The sequence below is a fragment of the Athene noctua genome, chromosome 7, assembly GCF_965140245.1.
Source record: "Athene noctua chromosome 7, bAthNoc1.hap1.1, whole genome shotgun sequence".
Taxonomy (NCBI): Eukaryota; Metazoa; Chordata; class Aves; order Strigiformes; family Strigidae; genus Athene; species Athene noctua.
The window spans coordinates 26,850,644-26,863,726 of NC_134043.1; the positions used below are offsets into that span (position 1 = coordinate 26,850,644).

Consider the following 13,083-nt stretch of genomic DNA (forward strand, 5'->3'; position numbering starts at 1 on the left):
TCCTGAGGTTTTTCCTTGGATATTGGCATGTCTTTTTCTTCAGCAACACTTTTCCCTTCTTAACTTTTCCCACTAAATTTCAGAGGGCAGGCTTTAAACCAAGTCCATGCTATCCTTTTCTTTTTGTTTTCATTTAGGACTCCTCAGAAGCTTCACTCAGTTTTAATCAAGCGATATGTTTTCATGCTCTCAGCAGCCTGGTTGTGTTTAATACAGAAAGATAAACAATGCATTAGTAGCACTTTCTCAGTGACTTCCCACTTTCTCCTGTCTTTAAAGTGGAGAACATCTTTATGTTGGTTTTGCCTGGTGCAGTTTGTGAGTGAATCTGACGAAGATAACCCAGGGACTTATATTTTGTTTGGAATGGTTACCCAGAAGAAAAGATATTGCACTGGGCATAGATAGCCTCTGATAGGCAAATTTTAGTCTGGTTTGCCAAGAACTAAGTTCTCAAAATATAGTCTGGTTTTTCAGTAACTAAGGAGATAGGTTGGGCAGAGAGAAACTGATGTGTATCATCTTAAAACTTTTGGTCTGTGGCCCATTTACTGTACCACACAGCACTGCTCACTGACAGGTTGGATGCTTCCCTGCATGTCCGTGCCTCCTGCCCCTGGAGCAGGTACATGGACCATGGCTGAGGCTGCTTGTGCAAGAAAGCAGTGTTACAGGACCAACTTTAGTTACACAACTGTATGCTGTGTTATCCACAGGAGTCTGTGAATTAATTGGTGTACCTTAAAGTGCTGCTATCAAATTGGTAAGCCACGGTGGTGGAGTAAACTGTAAAGCCTATCAGACAAGCATGCAGATGATGCTGTGGGTGATATTTCTAAATAATAACTGTCACTGCTGGAAGCTAATTGTGTGCTGTCTGTTCTTTGACAACAATTAATGAATAATTTATTTACTGTGTAAAACTTACCTTGCTCTTTGCCCTCTCTGCTCTGTTTTCTTTGCTCTGTGTGTGTGTGTGAGTCAATCAGATAGTGTGGGTCAAGTCACTGCCATGTAGATGAGAGAAACCCAACAAGAGAGTCTTCAGTGGTACCTCATTTGGATGCGGTGCCAGGGCCCATGGGCACTAACAGCCTTTAACAACCCCAACCAGCCCCACCTGCACCCCTCTCTCCCCAAGGCCAGCAGTCCCGTTTAAACTTGAGCCTGGGGCTGCTTGTGGGTCCTGTTGACCCTGGCCCGTGTGCCCTCTCTTTGCGTGGTACTGCAGGTTGGGACTGTGGCGTGACACTTAGTCCCCATCCCCTCAGCAGCAGCGGGCCCTTGCGGCACCAGGAACCAGGACATGCAGTGGAGGATGATGCTGTACTTGTGCAGGGGTTTGGCCTTCCTCCTTCAGGACAAATCTGATGTTTTGGCCTATGTATTGCAGGACTAGCAATAAATGGTAGTTAGTGTATGTTAATGTATGCATTTTCACTGCCTGCTGTTTAATTATTGTGTGTAGGCTGTGATTGGTTCCTCCCTTTTAAAAGCTTACTGTGCGCAGCGCTGGCTCAGCAGAGCGCGTCCTCCCAGGGACAGGCATGTGAAACGGTACGTGCCCAGATGGCTCCTCACAGCCTCATCCAAGTTCTGGAAAGCTTCTGCAGGTTAGGCATGGACCCTCTGCTCAGCATCACACCCCAAAATGCTCAAGCCACATGCAACTTCCTTGGGAGAAAGATGTTCTCACAGATGGGATCAGGCCCCCGGACCAGCAGCGTGGTTCACATCCCACCCTCAGGAGAGTGCCCACGAGGCTCCGGGAGTGACTCCACATCGTCCCACCGTGCCTCGGCAGTTGCAACCCAGCGAAGCACCATCAAAAGCCTGGTGGATACAAGTTCTCCTGCTCTGTGCACATTTCATTAAGACATACTTGAAGGCTGCAGAACTGCTTTGCAATTTTCAAAAGAGGCCTTTTAATAAGGCCTGGCTGAATAATGCCACATTCACATCTCTTCACCTGAGGCTCAATGTGGCTGGCCACACAGCCTGGCTGACTCACCGGTTTGGTGAGTTAAACTTTAATACGAACCAGGCGAGAAGAACTCAGGCATGACTCAGCCACCCACATCCTTCCCCTTCTCCCCCCCACTGGCAAGGGCAGCGCAGCAGGACAGGGAGCGGGGACACAGCAGTGAGACCTGCGACCCAGGGGCTGCCGCAGCGATGGAGCCCAGTGACCCACGGGGGAAAAGTGTCGCCATTGTCGGTGGTGGTCTGGTAGGAAACGCCATTTGGCTGCTGTGTGATTGCGTTTGCCGGGGAGCTGGATCTGTAAAATCATTGCTTGGAGGTGGGGTGAATGTTTTTCTTAAAATCATTCCGCCTTCAGATGACGGGGTGCTATGGAGGAGTTGGTTGAGTTCCCGCTGTGGGAGGCAGCGAGTTTTGTTTGAGCATCTAGGACTTTGTAGGAGGAGAACGGCTCTTTCCCTTGAGGGAAAGCTTTGCTGCTGTGGTATCCCAGAGACGCAATGCGTGTCTGTGGCGGGCACTTGCCTTGAACAGTGTGTGCAAATAAATCCTGCCGCCAAGAGTCCTTTTCTCAGAGGAGGGGGTTTGGGAGGTGGAGCAGTGGTACCCAGGAACACTAAATAACAGTCCTCATTTGGGCTGCCAGATCCTCCTGCCCCTCAGCTGCTTCTGGCTTTAACCAAGTCACTAACGTGAAATGCTTTGTGAGGACTAAGACTTGATAAATGCTAGGCTGAGAGGAAATGCCTTCCTCTGCCAACTTTTGTTTGGGAATGGTTTTTCTCCATTGCTACTTGCAGAGTGGTCTGACTCTAAAGGACAACACGGAGCATTGCAGCACCTAAATCTCTCTTTTGACTTTATGGCCATTAGCCTCTTGGTCCCCATGTTGCGGGAAAAGAGTGATGACATTAAAATCTGTAGTTCTGACAGTGATTAACGATGGAAATTAAACAAGAAAAAGACAGCCATCCATTTAAATAACAAGCAGGATGTGTGTGTGATGCCCTTTTGCACAGGTCTGCTGTGTTCCCAAGGGAATGCTGCAGCACCCTGCATTCAAGGAAGTTACACATAGTCTGGAAGGGAGCAGGGAGCTTGCCCTCCCCAGTTCCTGTTGCCTCTGGCTGAAGGGGTTAGCCCTGCTGCAATTAATCACTGTGTGTAAACAAGCCCTGAATTTGGTATGACTTTGTACAATGAGTTTTGATGGATGACTTCTGTCTTGGAGGCTTTGTAGGCACATCAGCATTGCCAGAGGACTTCCTCCAGGAAGGCTGTTGATCAAAGGGTCTTCCTGTATATGCTGAGCTGCATCCCCTGACCGCTGCTTCCCCTTGATACATTTCAGTAGTGATCTGTTACACAGGTACTAGTGAAATGCTTCATCCACCATTCCTGATCCCTCTCTTGTAGGTGGGTGCATTAAATACCTGTTTCTTTGCTAGACGAGGTTTCCGTGTTGATGTTTATGAAGCCAGACAAGGTAAGTTCAGACTGATCATCACCGTTTTATTAATATGTTTCCATCCTTTTACTGATGGAGAAGCAAAAGTTCTTGGGGAAGCAAAAGAGGAACTGTGTGAACTCACTGAAACTGCAGAAAGAAAATGAAATCTGAAAGCGTGGCACTTTGAGGGATATGCTTTTCACTTTTCCCTTTAGCTCCCGTGGTGAGGGGCAGCATTTAGTTGAAATATGTTGTCTTGTGTGGAGGGAATGCACCCTTCAGCTACTAAAATTAGGCCCTTTTTTATGTTCTTGGTTTAAATATTGATTCAAAACCTCACCTTTGAAATTTGGTGTCTGCATGAAGAATTATAGCATGGTGCTGTTGAACCAAGCTGAGTCAGAAGTCTGGAAGCAATGGCTGTTGTGATGCTGCAGCATCTCTGTTAGGGTTAAAAGCATCAACTTGACTCGTAACCACTGGCACTGGAGGTGAGGAGGGCTGGTGGCAACAGGGGCAGAAGGAGAGATGAAGTGTTTTCAGGAGCCTCCATCTCTGCAAGGCACTGCAACAGAGGAATGATGATTCAGAGCCCAGGTGCTGGCTGAAAGGGAGAGAAACTGTTTGCCTTCAGTGTCTACCAGCTGACAGACAAATCAAACCTGGGCAGAGATGGCAAGCTGAATGGCAGATGAGAATGACACTATGGAAGGTGAAACTCCGTATGGAAGGGAAGGAGCAGCCCTGTCTGCCACGTGCTCTCTGTGGTAACCGTTCCTGCTCAGGCAGCGTCAGGACAGGCAACCGTTCTGCTGCACAGCTCTCTGCTGGTCCGAGTCCTGTGCACAGCCCCAGGTCCCCACTGCAGAAACGGGGGGTCACAGCAGCCAGCCCTGAGCAATGCCAGCAGGCTGCAGGCTCAGAGCAAGCGCAAACAGCTTTTCACTGTTGTTCAACTGTTAAACTCTTCACTGGAAGTTGTATATGCTGGAAGTTTCACAGGTTCAGAAAGCCTCTGGTTGCTCTGTCCTGCCTTCTGCTTTTGACAGGTTTTACCACTCTACTCCAGTTTTTGGCCCATTGCTCATGCCGAGATGCAACCCTGAAAGGGGATGAGGCTCTGTCACACACACTGGCCGAACGACCCAGGAAGTCTGAGTGAGGCTGTTTGGAGGAGGAGCAGGCCAGTGCTGAGACACTTCCATCTAAACAGTGATGAAGAGGGTGACCTGATAATGAAGAGGGTGACCTGATAATGAAGAGGGTGACCTGATAGTGTCCTGAAAAGCATCAGTCCGTGGGTCTCAGCAGAAGCTGCCAGGCATTCTTCAATCAGCCCTCTCCACTCAGAGGGGAAACGACTCTTAGGGATGACGCTCTCTCTGGCACTGTGGGGAGCTGTCAGGATCTGGCATTCCCTTTGCAGCACTTGGCTGCAGCTGCTTCTTCCAGGCTAGAGAAAGCAGCCCTTGAAGCTGCCAGCTGCCTTCCCGACAGCTGAAGGTTCCTTTTGCTACCTGCCTTCTCTGCATGCAGAGCAGGGGGACAGGGACGCCCTGCTGCCCTGCCTGCTGTCGCTGCAGGGATTTCAGGAGATGCCACCCCACCAGGCTGTGTGGTATTGGTGTCTCCCTACCCAGCTGCTCTTTCCACGCAGATATCCGGGTGGCCAGCTTTACCCGTGGCAGAAGCATTAACTTGGCCCTGTCCCACAGAGGACGCCAAGCCCTCCGAGCCGTGGGGATGGAAGAGCAGGTACCCTGGCAGCTTCTCTTGGTGGTGGGATCTCTGTGATTAAAATGCTGTCGAGTTCAGCTGGTGATGGACAGGCTCTCTTCTGCTCCCCAAGCACACAGAGGCCACTGCAGCGGTAGCTCTGCTTTTGTGAGGGTGGAGGTAGACCTCTCTCACTGCACACTTGTAGCCTGGCTCTCCACTGCTTCATGGCACAGCTGCCCCCTGGGATCTCCCCCAGCCTGGGGGCAGCACTCAACCCCGGGCAGCTGAGCTCTGCTCATGGCAAAGGGTGCTTCCCCAAAAGACCAACACTCAGACAACACCTTCCAGTATTTACCTCCCTGCTGTGCTCTCCTCTCTCCTGGAGGGTGAGGGCAAATGAGACAGGAATAGCTGGACTCCCAAAAGAGATGAAATACCAGCAGGATGTGATAAAGGGGGCTGGTTTCCCCACTGACATGCCCAGATTTGTATTTTCTCACAAAACCTTGAGCTTTGGCCTGACCCCTGAAATTTGTGCACATCGACCTCTGCACAGCACACTTGGCTGAGAGCCCAGCACTCCTCTGCAGGGTGCTTGCTACCACTTAACATACAGATGTTGGCAGTGGTGGGATCTCCTGGTCCATGGCTCCCTACAGAGGATTCTCTCCTTTGACAGCTCATAACCCAGCACCAGATGTAATCTGGCTCTCGTTCCCTGCCCTGTCCAGCACCCAGGGACTTTTCATGTCCCTTCTATCCAAAAATAATTTTCCCCTGATTTTTATGGGAATTAGCTTGTAAGAAGTAATCTCAGTAAAATGTAGTGACTTGGCACTGACAGCCCTGTAAAATTTTCTCCCGTAACCTGGATAACCCCACAAAAACACACGAACTGAGAACATCCCATTCTGCCTGGAGTGTGGTGTGCGGCAGGAGTGGCACATGAATACTTGTGCCCTCCCCTCGGCAACTCAGTTTTAGCCAGAAGTTGTGCTCCCTTCCATTTCAGATTGTGTCCAAAGGCATTCCCATGCGGGCAAGGAGGATACATACGCCTTCAGGGAAGAAGTACTCTATCCCCTATGGAAAGAAAAACCAGGTACTGGTCTCATGCTGCCACTCTGGAGATGCTTAGCAGAGCTCGAGGGGTGTTTGACAGCATCTGTGGCTCTGTGTGATGGACAGGCTGGGCTCACGCTCTTAGACAGGATGCTGTGAGCGAGAAGGTGGTTGTGTGACCCCCCAGTTTCGGCAAGGCTGTTTGGAGAGGGTGGTGTTTCTCGTCTGGCTATGCAGAGCATCCTTCAGCAATGCCTCCTGAACCCTGTGTTTCTTTGCCTTGCAGTACATTCTCTCTGTGGACAGAGCAAACTTAAACAGAGAGCTGCTAACAGGTAGGTTGACAGCTCTGTTTGCAAACACTGTTACACCCTGTTCACCAAGGATTTAGAGTTTGCCCCATGAACAGGAGACTTTGGGCCCCAGGCTCTCTTTGCCCATGAGTTCTGCATAACCTTGTTCTCAGAAAGTGAAAATGTGAACTAGCTGTGTTTTTAAGAAGAAAATCTGTGCTGTTTCCCTGCTGCTTGCCTGACACAAAAGAGTATTAAAACAAGTCCCCTAAGGCCTCTTCCCACCTTTGCCTTCAAGTGGGATCTGCCTCCACTCCCCATCTCCTGGCACTGACATCTGCTCCCAGAACTTCACCAGCCAAAGCAGGAGGTACCTCCTCATGGTTCATGGCATTTTCTGCAACCTCTAATTGTACAGAAATAAATAGAAATTGGAGTGCTGTGGCAAAGCATGTATTCAGGCCAGGCCAAATTTCCCCAAATTTCCCACTGACTACAGGCACTTCATCCCATTCCAAAATACAATGTAGTGTTGGTGGAAACAAGTCAATGACTCATGTCATTGCAGGGAAGAAAGAAATCTTTGCAGGATTCCTTGCACTTTTTAAATAGTTTTCACCAGAGTTGACCAAACACAGTCCTAGTGTGCCCTGCCCACCGGCCATCATTCAACACAGCAGTCTTATTTGCTGCAATGGCAAAAGACCCTATAATTTAGGGATCACTTGGAAATACTTTTGGGGACACAGTATTAGTTGTCTTTTATTTTCACAGCTGCTGAGAAGTACCCCAACACTAAACTGTACTTTGGACACAAGATCCTGGAGTGCAACGCAGAGCTGGGGATGTTAACCATAAAAAGGTAACCCTTGTGCAAGCCTGGGATCAAGTGCTGTGTTCAGTTAGTTTCTGCTTAATCATTCATAAAACTTCAAACAATTGAGCAATCTCAGTCTGAAACTACCATGTTCTTACTCAGTGGGCAAAACTTGGTATCAGCTTTGGAAAGGAGAGACATCAAAGCAGGGTTCATGGGAAGGCTGAAAAAAAATTAAGCAACTTGCTAAAGCTCCAGCAGCCTGGCAGTAGGCTAGGCACACGCTTGCTGACCCATGCAGGGAATAAACATGCCAATCTACAGAGTGCTGGTTTTCAGGGACAGATTGCTCATCAGGGAGGGCAGCTAATCACCTTGTTTCATAGTTGGTTTAAGTTCTGGTCATGCCTCAAGTCCACCTGGGATTGCAGGCTCTACGAAATAGCAGTATTATCCGAACAGTGCCTGTTGCATTCTTGGGCAGATTTGGCAGAGTTATGCTTTTAATAACCTGTTGGATAATTATTTATCCTAATGTTGAGCTTCTCAGTCGGTGAAAGCCAATCGTCCCTCGCACTAGAGGATTAATAACACTGGAGGTGACTCCAGCATTTTGCAAAAGGCAGATCTGCTGTGCCCAGTGGTGCTGAGCTGGCCTGGAGTTATGGCAGGATTGATGCAAGGGACTCTATTGTTTTCAGATCTGACCAGCAGCCCTTGGAAATCACTTACGATCTCATTGTGGGATGCGATGGAGCCTTCTCAACAGTCAGAAAGCAGTTCATGAGACAAACACGCTTTAACTATAGCCATGAGTACATTCCTCATGGCTATATGGAGCTGACCATCCCTCCCAAGGATGGAGATGTAAGTGTACCTGTCCCAGGGGCTGCTACCACCTTTGCAGGTGGGACACTCTGCTTCCCTCTCATGGTGGTTCTGCTACAGCAGCTCTAGAAAAAATAATTTCTCTCCTGGGGCTCATCCAAGGGATTAAAACTTGCCTAAGAGAACTCAGGCATCTCTTCCTCTTCCAGTGGTGGGGCCAATGTCTTGGTATCTGGCTGCAAAAATCCTAGAGAGACTGCCTCAGAATGGTGGGGTTAACTCTAGCTCTGAGAGGTCCTGGGGACACGGGAATGTGTCTGCAAGGACATTAGTAACTGCAAACTAGCAGATTTTTTTCCATCTTTCCTACGCTTTCCTCTTGCCCTTGTTCTATGTCTCTCTGAAGCATCAGGTACCAGAAACTGTCTCTATGGTGGTCATTGTGTCTTCTCATGGTACAGAGGATGGGAACTGGTGTGCTGGTATGGAGGGGAACCACAGGCTGCACTGGGGAGGCTAAGCAGGGCAGGACAGGGGCACAAGGCGATTTTCCTTCTCTTTCAGTTTGCCATGGAACCAAACTACCTCCATATCTGGCCGAGAAACACCTTCATGATGATTGCACTGCCCAACATGGTGATAACCCACAGCCACCCTCCCATGGGGCACGAGGTGGAGCTTGTGGGGATGAATCGGCTGTGGTGGCAAGCACATGGCTGGGGCAGGGAGGGCTGACAAGGTGCCAGGAGGGACCCTCAGCCTGTGCCAGGTGTCCCACAGCCTGGGGGGGGAGTGCAGGACAGGATCCCCAGAGCCAGTCCCGCGTCACTGCACTGAGCAGGTGCCTGCGTCACCTCTCCCTGCCCATGCATCCGAGCCCACCCAAAACCCCCCAAAACCAGCTCTCGGCAGCTGGATGTTATAAACTAGATAATGGGAGTACCAGGGCAGTGTGCTGGCAGATCACACGCTGCCTGTTTCTGCCTCCCCCCTGCCTGTTCCCAGCATGTGCAAACCCACCATGGGAAAGGGGGTGGCTGGGCACTTGTCCCACTGCTCAGGCAGGTTGCTGTGATTGCCAGGTGACTGGCTTGGCACTGAGATGCTGCTCAAGCTGCCAGGTGCTCTCTATGGCCTCTGGGCTTCTTTCTGACCTTCCTTCCCGGCTGGTAGGACAAGTCCTTCACCTGCACGCTCTTCATGCCCTTTGAGGAATTTGAGAAGCTCACAACGGGGGAGCAAGTGCTCAATTTTTTCCAGACCTACTTCCCAGATGCCATCCCCCTCATCGGAGAGTAAGTGTTTCCATCTCCCTGTCTCTCTCATCAACACAGCGCCTCGAAGCCAGGGGACACATCCCCACCCAGCCTCTAGGTCCTGGTGACAGGGTCATGAACAGAGTTGGGGTGGATCCCCATGGCCTGTAGGTCTGCGTTGCATCCACGCTGGAATAACAGGCTCAGCAGTGGGACACAGACCCATCCCACGGCAGTTTTTGATGGAATCGCACTGAAGCACCTCTCTGTCCCTTGGAGGCAGAGCCCAGGCCCTACCACTGCAGGAGCAAAGAGCAGATCACCTCCCACTGCTTTCATGTCACTGTTAAAGGTTTTGAACTCAAGGATTAGCTGTTCATAGGCTGTGGTTTACTGACGTGAGATGTGGGTTAGCAAAGTGACTCCACTAGAGCGTAGGTAAGGGTTGCACACCAAAACCAGCAGCATGAAGCCATGTTCAGATAGTGGAGTTGCACAAATGTGGAGATTTTAGCTAACAGACTGAGAAAAGCTGGGCTTGGCAAAAAAACAACCAACCAACCAAACAAAACAAACCACCGTGCTGACTAAACAAAGACTGGCACTGATTGATTGTATGGCTAAAACAAATATCAAGGCTGTGAGACACAAGAGCAGGCAGTTCCCAGCAGCGTTCTGCTCCCCGGGCAGGGGGGACCCTCTTGCTGGTGGGCGAACAGCACAAGGGGAGCAGCATGGAGCCACAGCATCCCGCTCCCCCTGGGGCCCTGGCAGCAGGGGCATGGGGACCAGTGGTGGCAGGGAGACCAGCCTTTCCAGCACGTGTCCTGATGGCCAGGGCTCTGTTCAGTGTGTCCTCATGTTCCTGCAAAGGGGGATGATCCCCAGTCAATGGGAGCTCCACCCCACCCTATTAATGCTTATGCTTTGCAATATAGTTATCTTACAGGCTTTTTCTGGCTGATAGGAAGGGTCTCAGCTGTGTTAGGCAGTTTCCTTTCCACTTAAGGAGGCTGTATCACAGAACTTCATATAAATTTAGAAACTCAGGTAGCCTCTAGTATATCCTTCCTGCAGTGGCCAACATCCACCACTGCTCACAGTAAGAGGACTGAGATGTCAGTGACACTCTTACTTATGGTCAGGTTGTATGCAGAGCTTAAAACCAGCAGACAAAATATTTGATCCATAGGGGGAAGTTAATGAAATAGGTTCTATGACCTCTACATTTTTCCCAGCACAAATATCCTAGTGAATAGGCTTGGTTTTCGCATCCCAATGCTGACAGCACCTGTGGCTCTGGCTTCCTGAGCTTGCACATGGTGTGATTTACTTTTCTTGTCTCTTGTGGTCCCACAAGTGAAGTATCTGTTGTTTTGCCTGAAGGCGAGAGCTGAAGCACGATTACTTTTTGCTGCCAGCCCAGGCCATGATATCTGTGAAGTGCTCCTCCTACCACCTTGCTTCCCAGTGCGTGCTGATGGGAGATGCCGCACATGCTGTTGTGCCCTTCTACGGACAGGGCATGAATGCAGTAAGTTCACAGCTGGCCCTGGGCCGTGTCAGTCGGTGTCGCTCTTTTCATCCAGAAATGCCTGTTTTCAGAGTGTGGCTCCATAGAGTTCATGGGCTGGCCTGTCCCAGTCTGATGTCCTTTGCACTGGCAGGCACTGAGCAGTCCTCAGGCACCTGGCTGCTCGCTAGGACCTGGCTGTCCTCCGGGGAAGGGAGGGGACAGTGTGGTGGTGCCTATGGGGCAGAGGACTGTGTGGGAGAGGCGTCTAGCAGGACAGCCCCAGAATGCCGGGAATAGCGACCCCCAGGATTTCTTTGCAATACCCCTAGCAGAGTGGCCTGGCGTAAGAGTCCTACTCTGAAGCTGTGGTCAGTGGGACCCTACACGTGCAAACAGCTACACTAGTGAAGCATCTGGAGGGCACTTCTTGTGAACACAGGATTCCTTCTGCCTATTTATCCTCTAATTTTCCTCCCAGGGCTTTGAGGATTGTCTGGTTTTTGATGAATTAATGGACCAGTTCCACAACAACCTTGGTGAGTGAGGTGGCTGGGGAGGAGCAAGAGCAGAGGAGGATGACTCTGCAGCTGGATACCCTGCTGGGGAGCTGCTCCTGAGCTGCTGCTTTCTTCTCCCAGGTGTCTGCCTCCCCGAGTTCTCAAGGCTGAGGGTTCCAGATGACCACGCGATCTCAGATTTAGCCATGTACAACTATGTAGAGGTAGGCAAGCTCACAGGGACTTGTGGTCCTGTGGGCTGTGCACACAGTGGCACCCTGTTAGGATGCACACAGCAGGCAAGGGCTCTGGCAAGACTCTGCTCGGGCTCTCACCTCAGCAGACTTTAGCCTAAGAGCTCCTTGGGAATGCCACTGGGTCTGGGGAGGCTCTGCTCCCTGCGGTGGCCCTCAGGACAGGCAGCCGTAGAGCTAGCATAACAGAGGAGGCTCTGCTAAGACACCCTGCAAAGGGGTGATGGTTGTTCTCTCGCAGATGCGTGAGCACGTGAATTCAACATGGTTCATTTTCCGGAAGCACATAGACAACTTCCTCCACACCCTCATGCCTTCCACCATTGTCCCGCTGTACACCATGGTAAGGCCAGCACCTTGGTCCCTGCTGCCTGAGCTGCTGTGAGCTCCTCCTGGCTGGCTTCGAGGTGGTGATGTGGTCCTGCAACCCTCCTAGGTGACCTTCACCAGAATTCGCTACCATGAGGCACTGCAGCGCTGGAAATGGCAGAAAAAGGTTGGTTAGTGATGGTACCCATCCTCCCCGTGCCATGAGCCTCGTGAGCTCCACATCCTGCACACCAGCACTGCTCAGCTGTGGGGGGGAGCTTTGGTGGTGCAATATTGCCAGGTGGGTGCAGGTGTGAAGACTTGGCTTGGTGCTGCAGGGTAGGAACGAGCCACTGATGACACTGGGGTTTCTCTTTGCACTTGTAGATAATCAATCGAGGGCTCTTTGTCATGGGGGCAGCAGGACTGTGTGGCACCTATCTGCTCATAAGGTGGCTGGCACGGGACTTGGACTTCCACATGGAAAACTTGTGGGTCTGGTCCCGTTATCTCAAGAATAATGGAAATTTTCCCTTTGGCACACAAGTGGCTTAAATGTGAGGGGAAATCCTGGCTGTAATAAAAGTGAAGGCATGGGCTCAGCTGGATGACATTGCTTCTCTTGGGATGTGGGCTGGCAGCTCCTCCAGCCCCTCTGTCTCCTGCCCTCCTGGGAGCAGTGGGGTCCCTCTCCCCAGGTGAGAGTACCCATCGGGGCAGAGTGTCCAGAGGGCCTCTGCAAGGGCTCAGGTGTGTCTCTGCCTCATCTCAGCAGCCTTGTCTCAAGTGCTGTGGTGTGTCATGAGCTGGGTGTGGGTTTTGTGTGCAGTAACAGGGGCAGTGTGCGCTCTCCCAGCCAGAAGGATGGCCACCTGAACTGGTCGGGGTGTCCCAGCCTCTACTGCTGATTTCTGCTCTTACCAAAATCAAGTCAACATCTTGACTTGAAAATCAGCCGGCTTCCTGCCCACCCCAAGTCAAAGAAAATGCAGTTCATTTATTATTGTTGGAAATGAAACAACTTTAAGAAAGGATGTTCTGGGGCAGTGCTTGAAGCCTGGAGAAAGGGCCGTGCCACATCTGGCTGAGAATACTTCTG

The 13,083-nt window shown here is 50.8% G+C and overlaps 1 protein-coding gene across 1 annotated transcript; it reads left to right on the plus strand.

Annotated features, from left to right (window-relative positions):
* Positions 1 to 2,162: 2,162 nt before the first annotated feature.
* Positions 2,163 to 12,539, plus strand: KMO (kynurenine 3-monooxygenase). The gene is made up of 15 exons (XM_074910849.1): positions 2,163 to 2,229; positions 3,400 to 3,469; positions 5,091 to 5,188; positions 6,165 to 6,254; positions 6,501 to 6,549; positions 7,282 to 7,369; positions 8,026 to 8,191; positions 8,717 to 8,788; positions 9,326 to 9,447; positions 10,795 to 10,942; positions 11,403 to 11,460; positions 11,563 to 11,645; positions 11,917 to 12,018; positions 12,112 to 12,171; positions 12,372 to 12,539. Exons 1-15 carry the CDS (start codon positions 2,176 to 2,178, stop codon positions 12,537 to 12,539), a joined length of 1,428 nt encoding a protein of 475 aa, XP_074766950.1. The 5' UTR covers positions 2,163 to 2,175.
* The last annotated feature ends 544 nt before the right edge of the window (positions 12,540 to 13,083 follow it).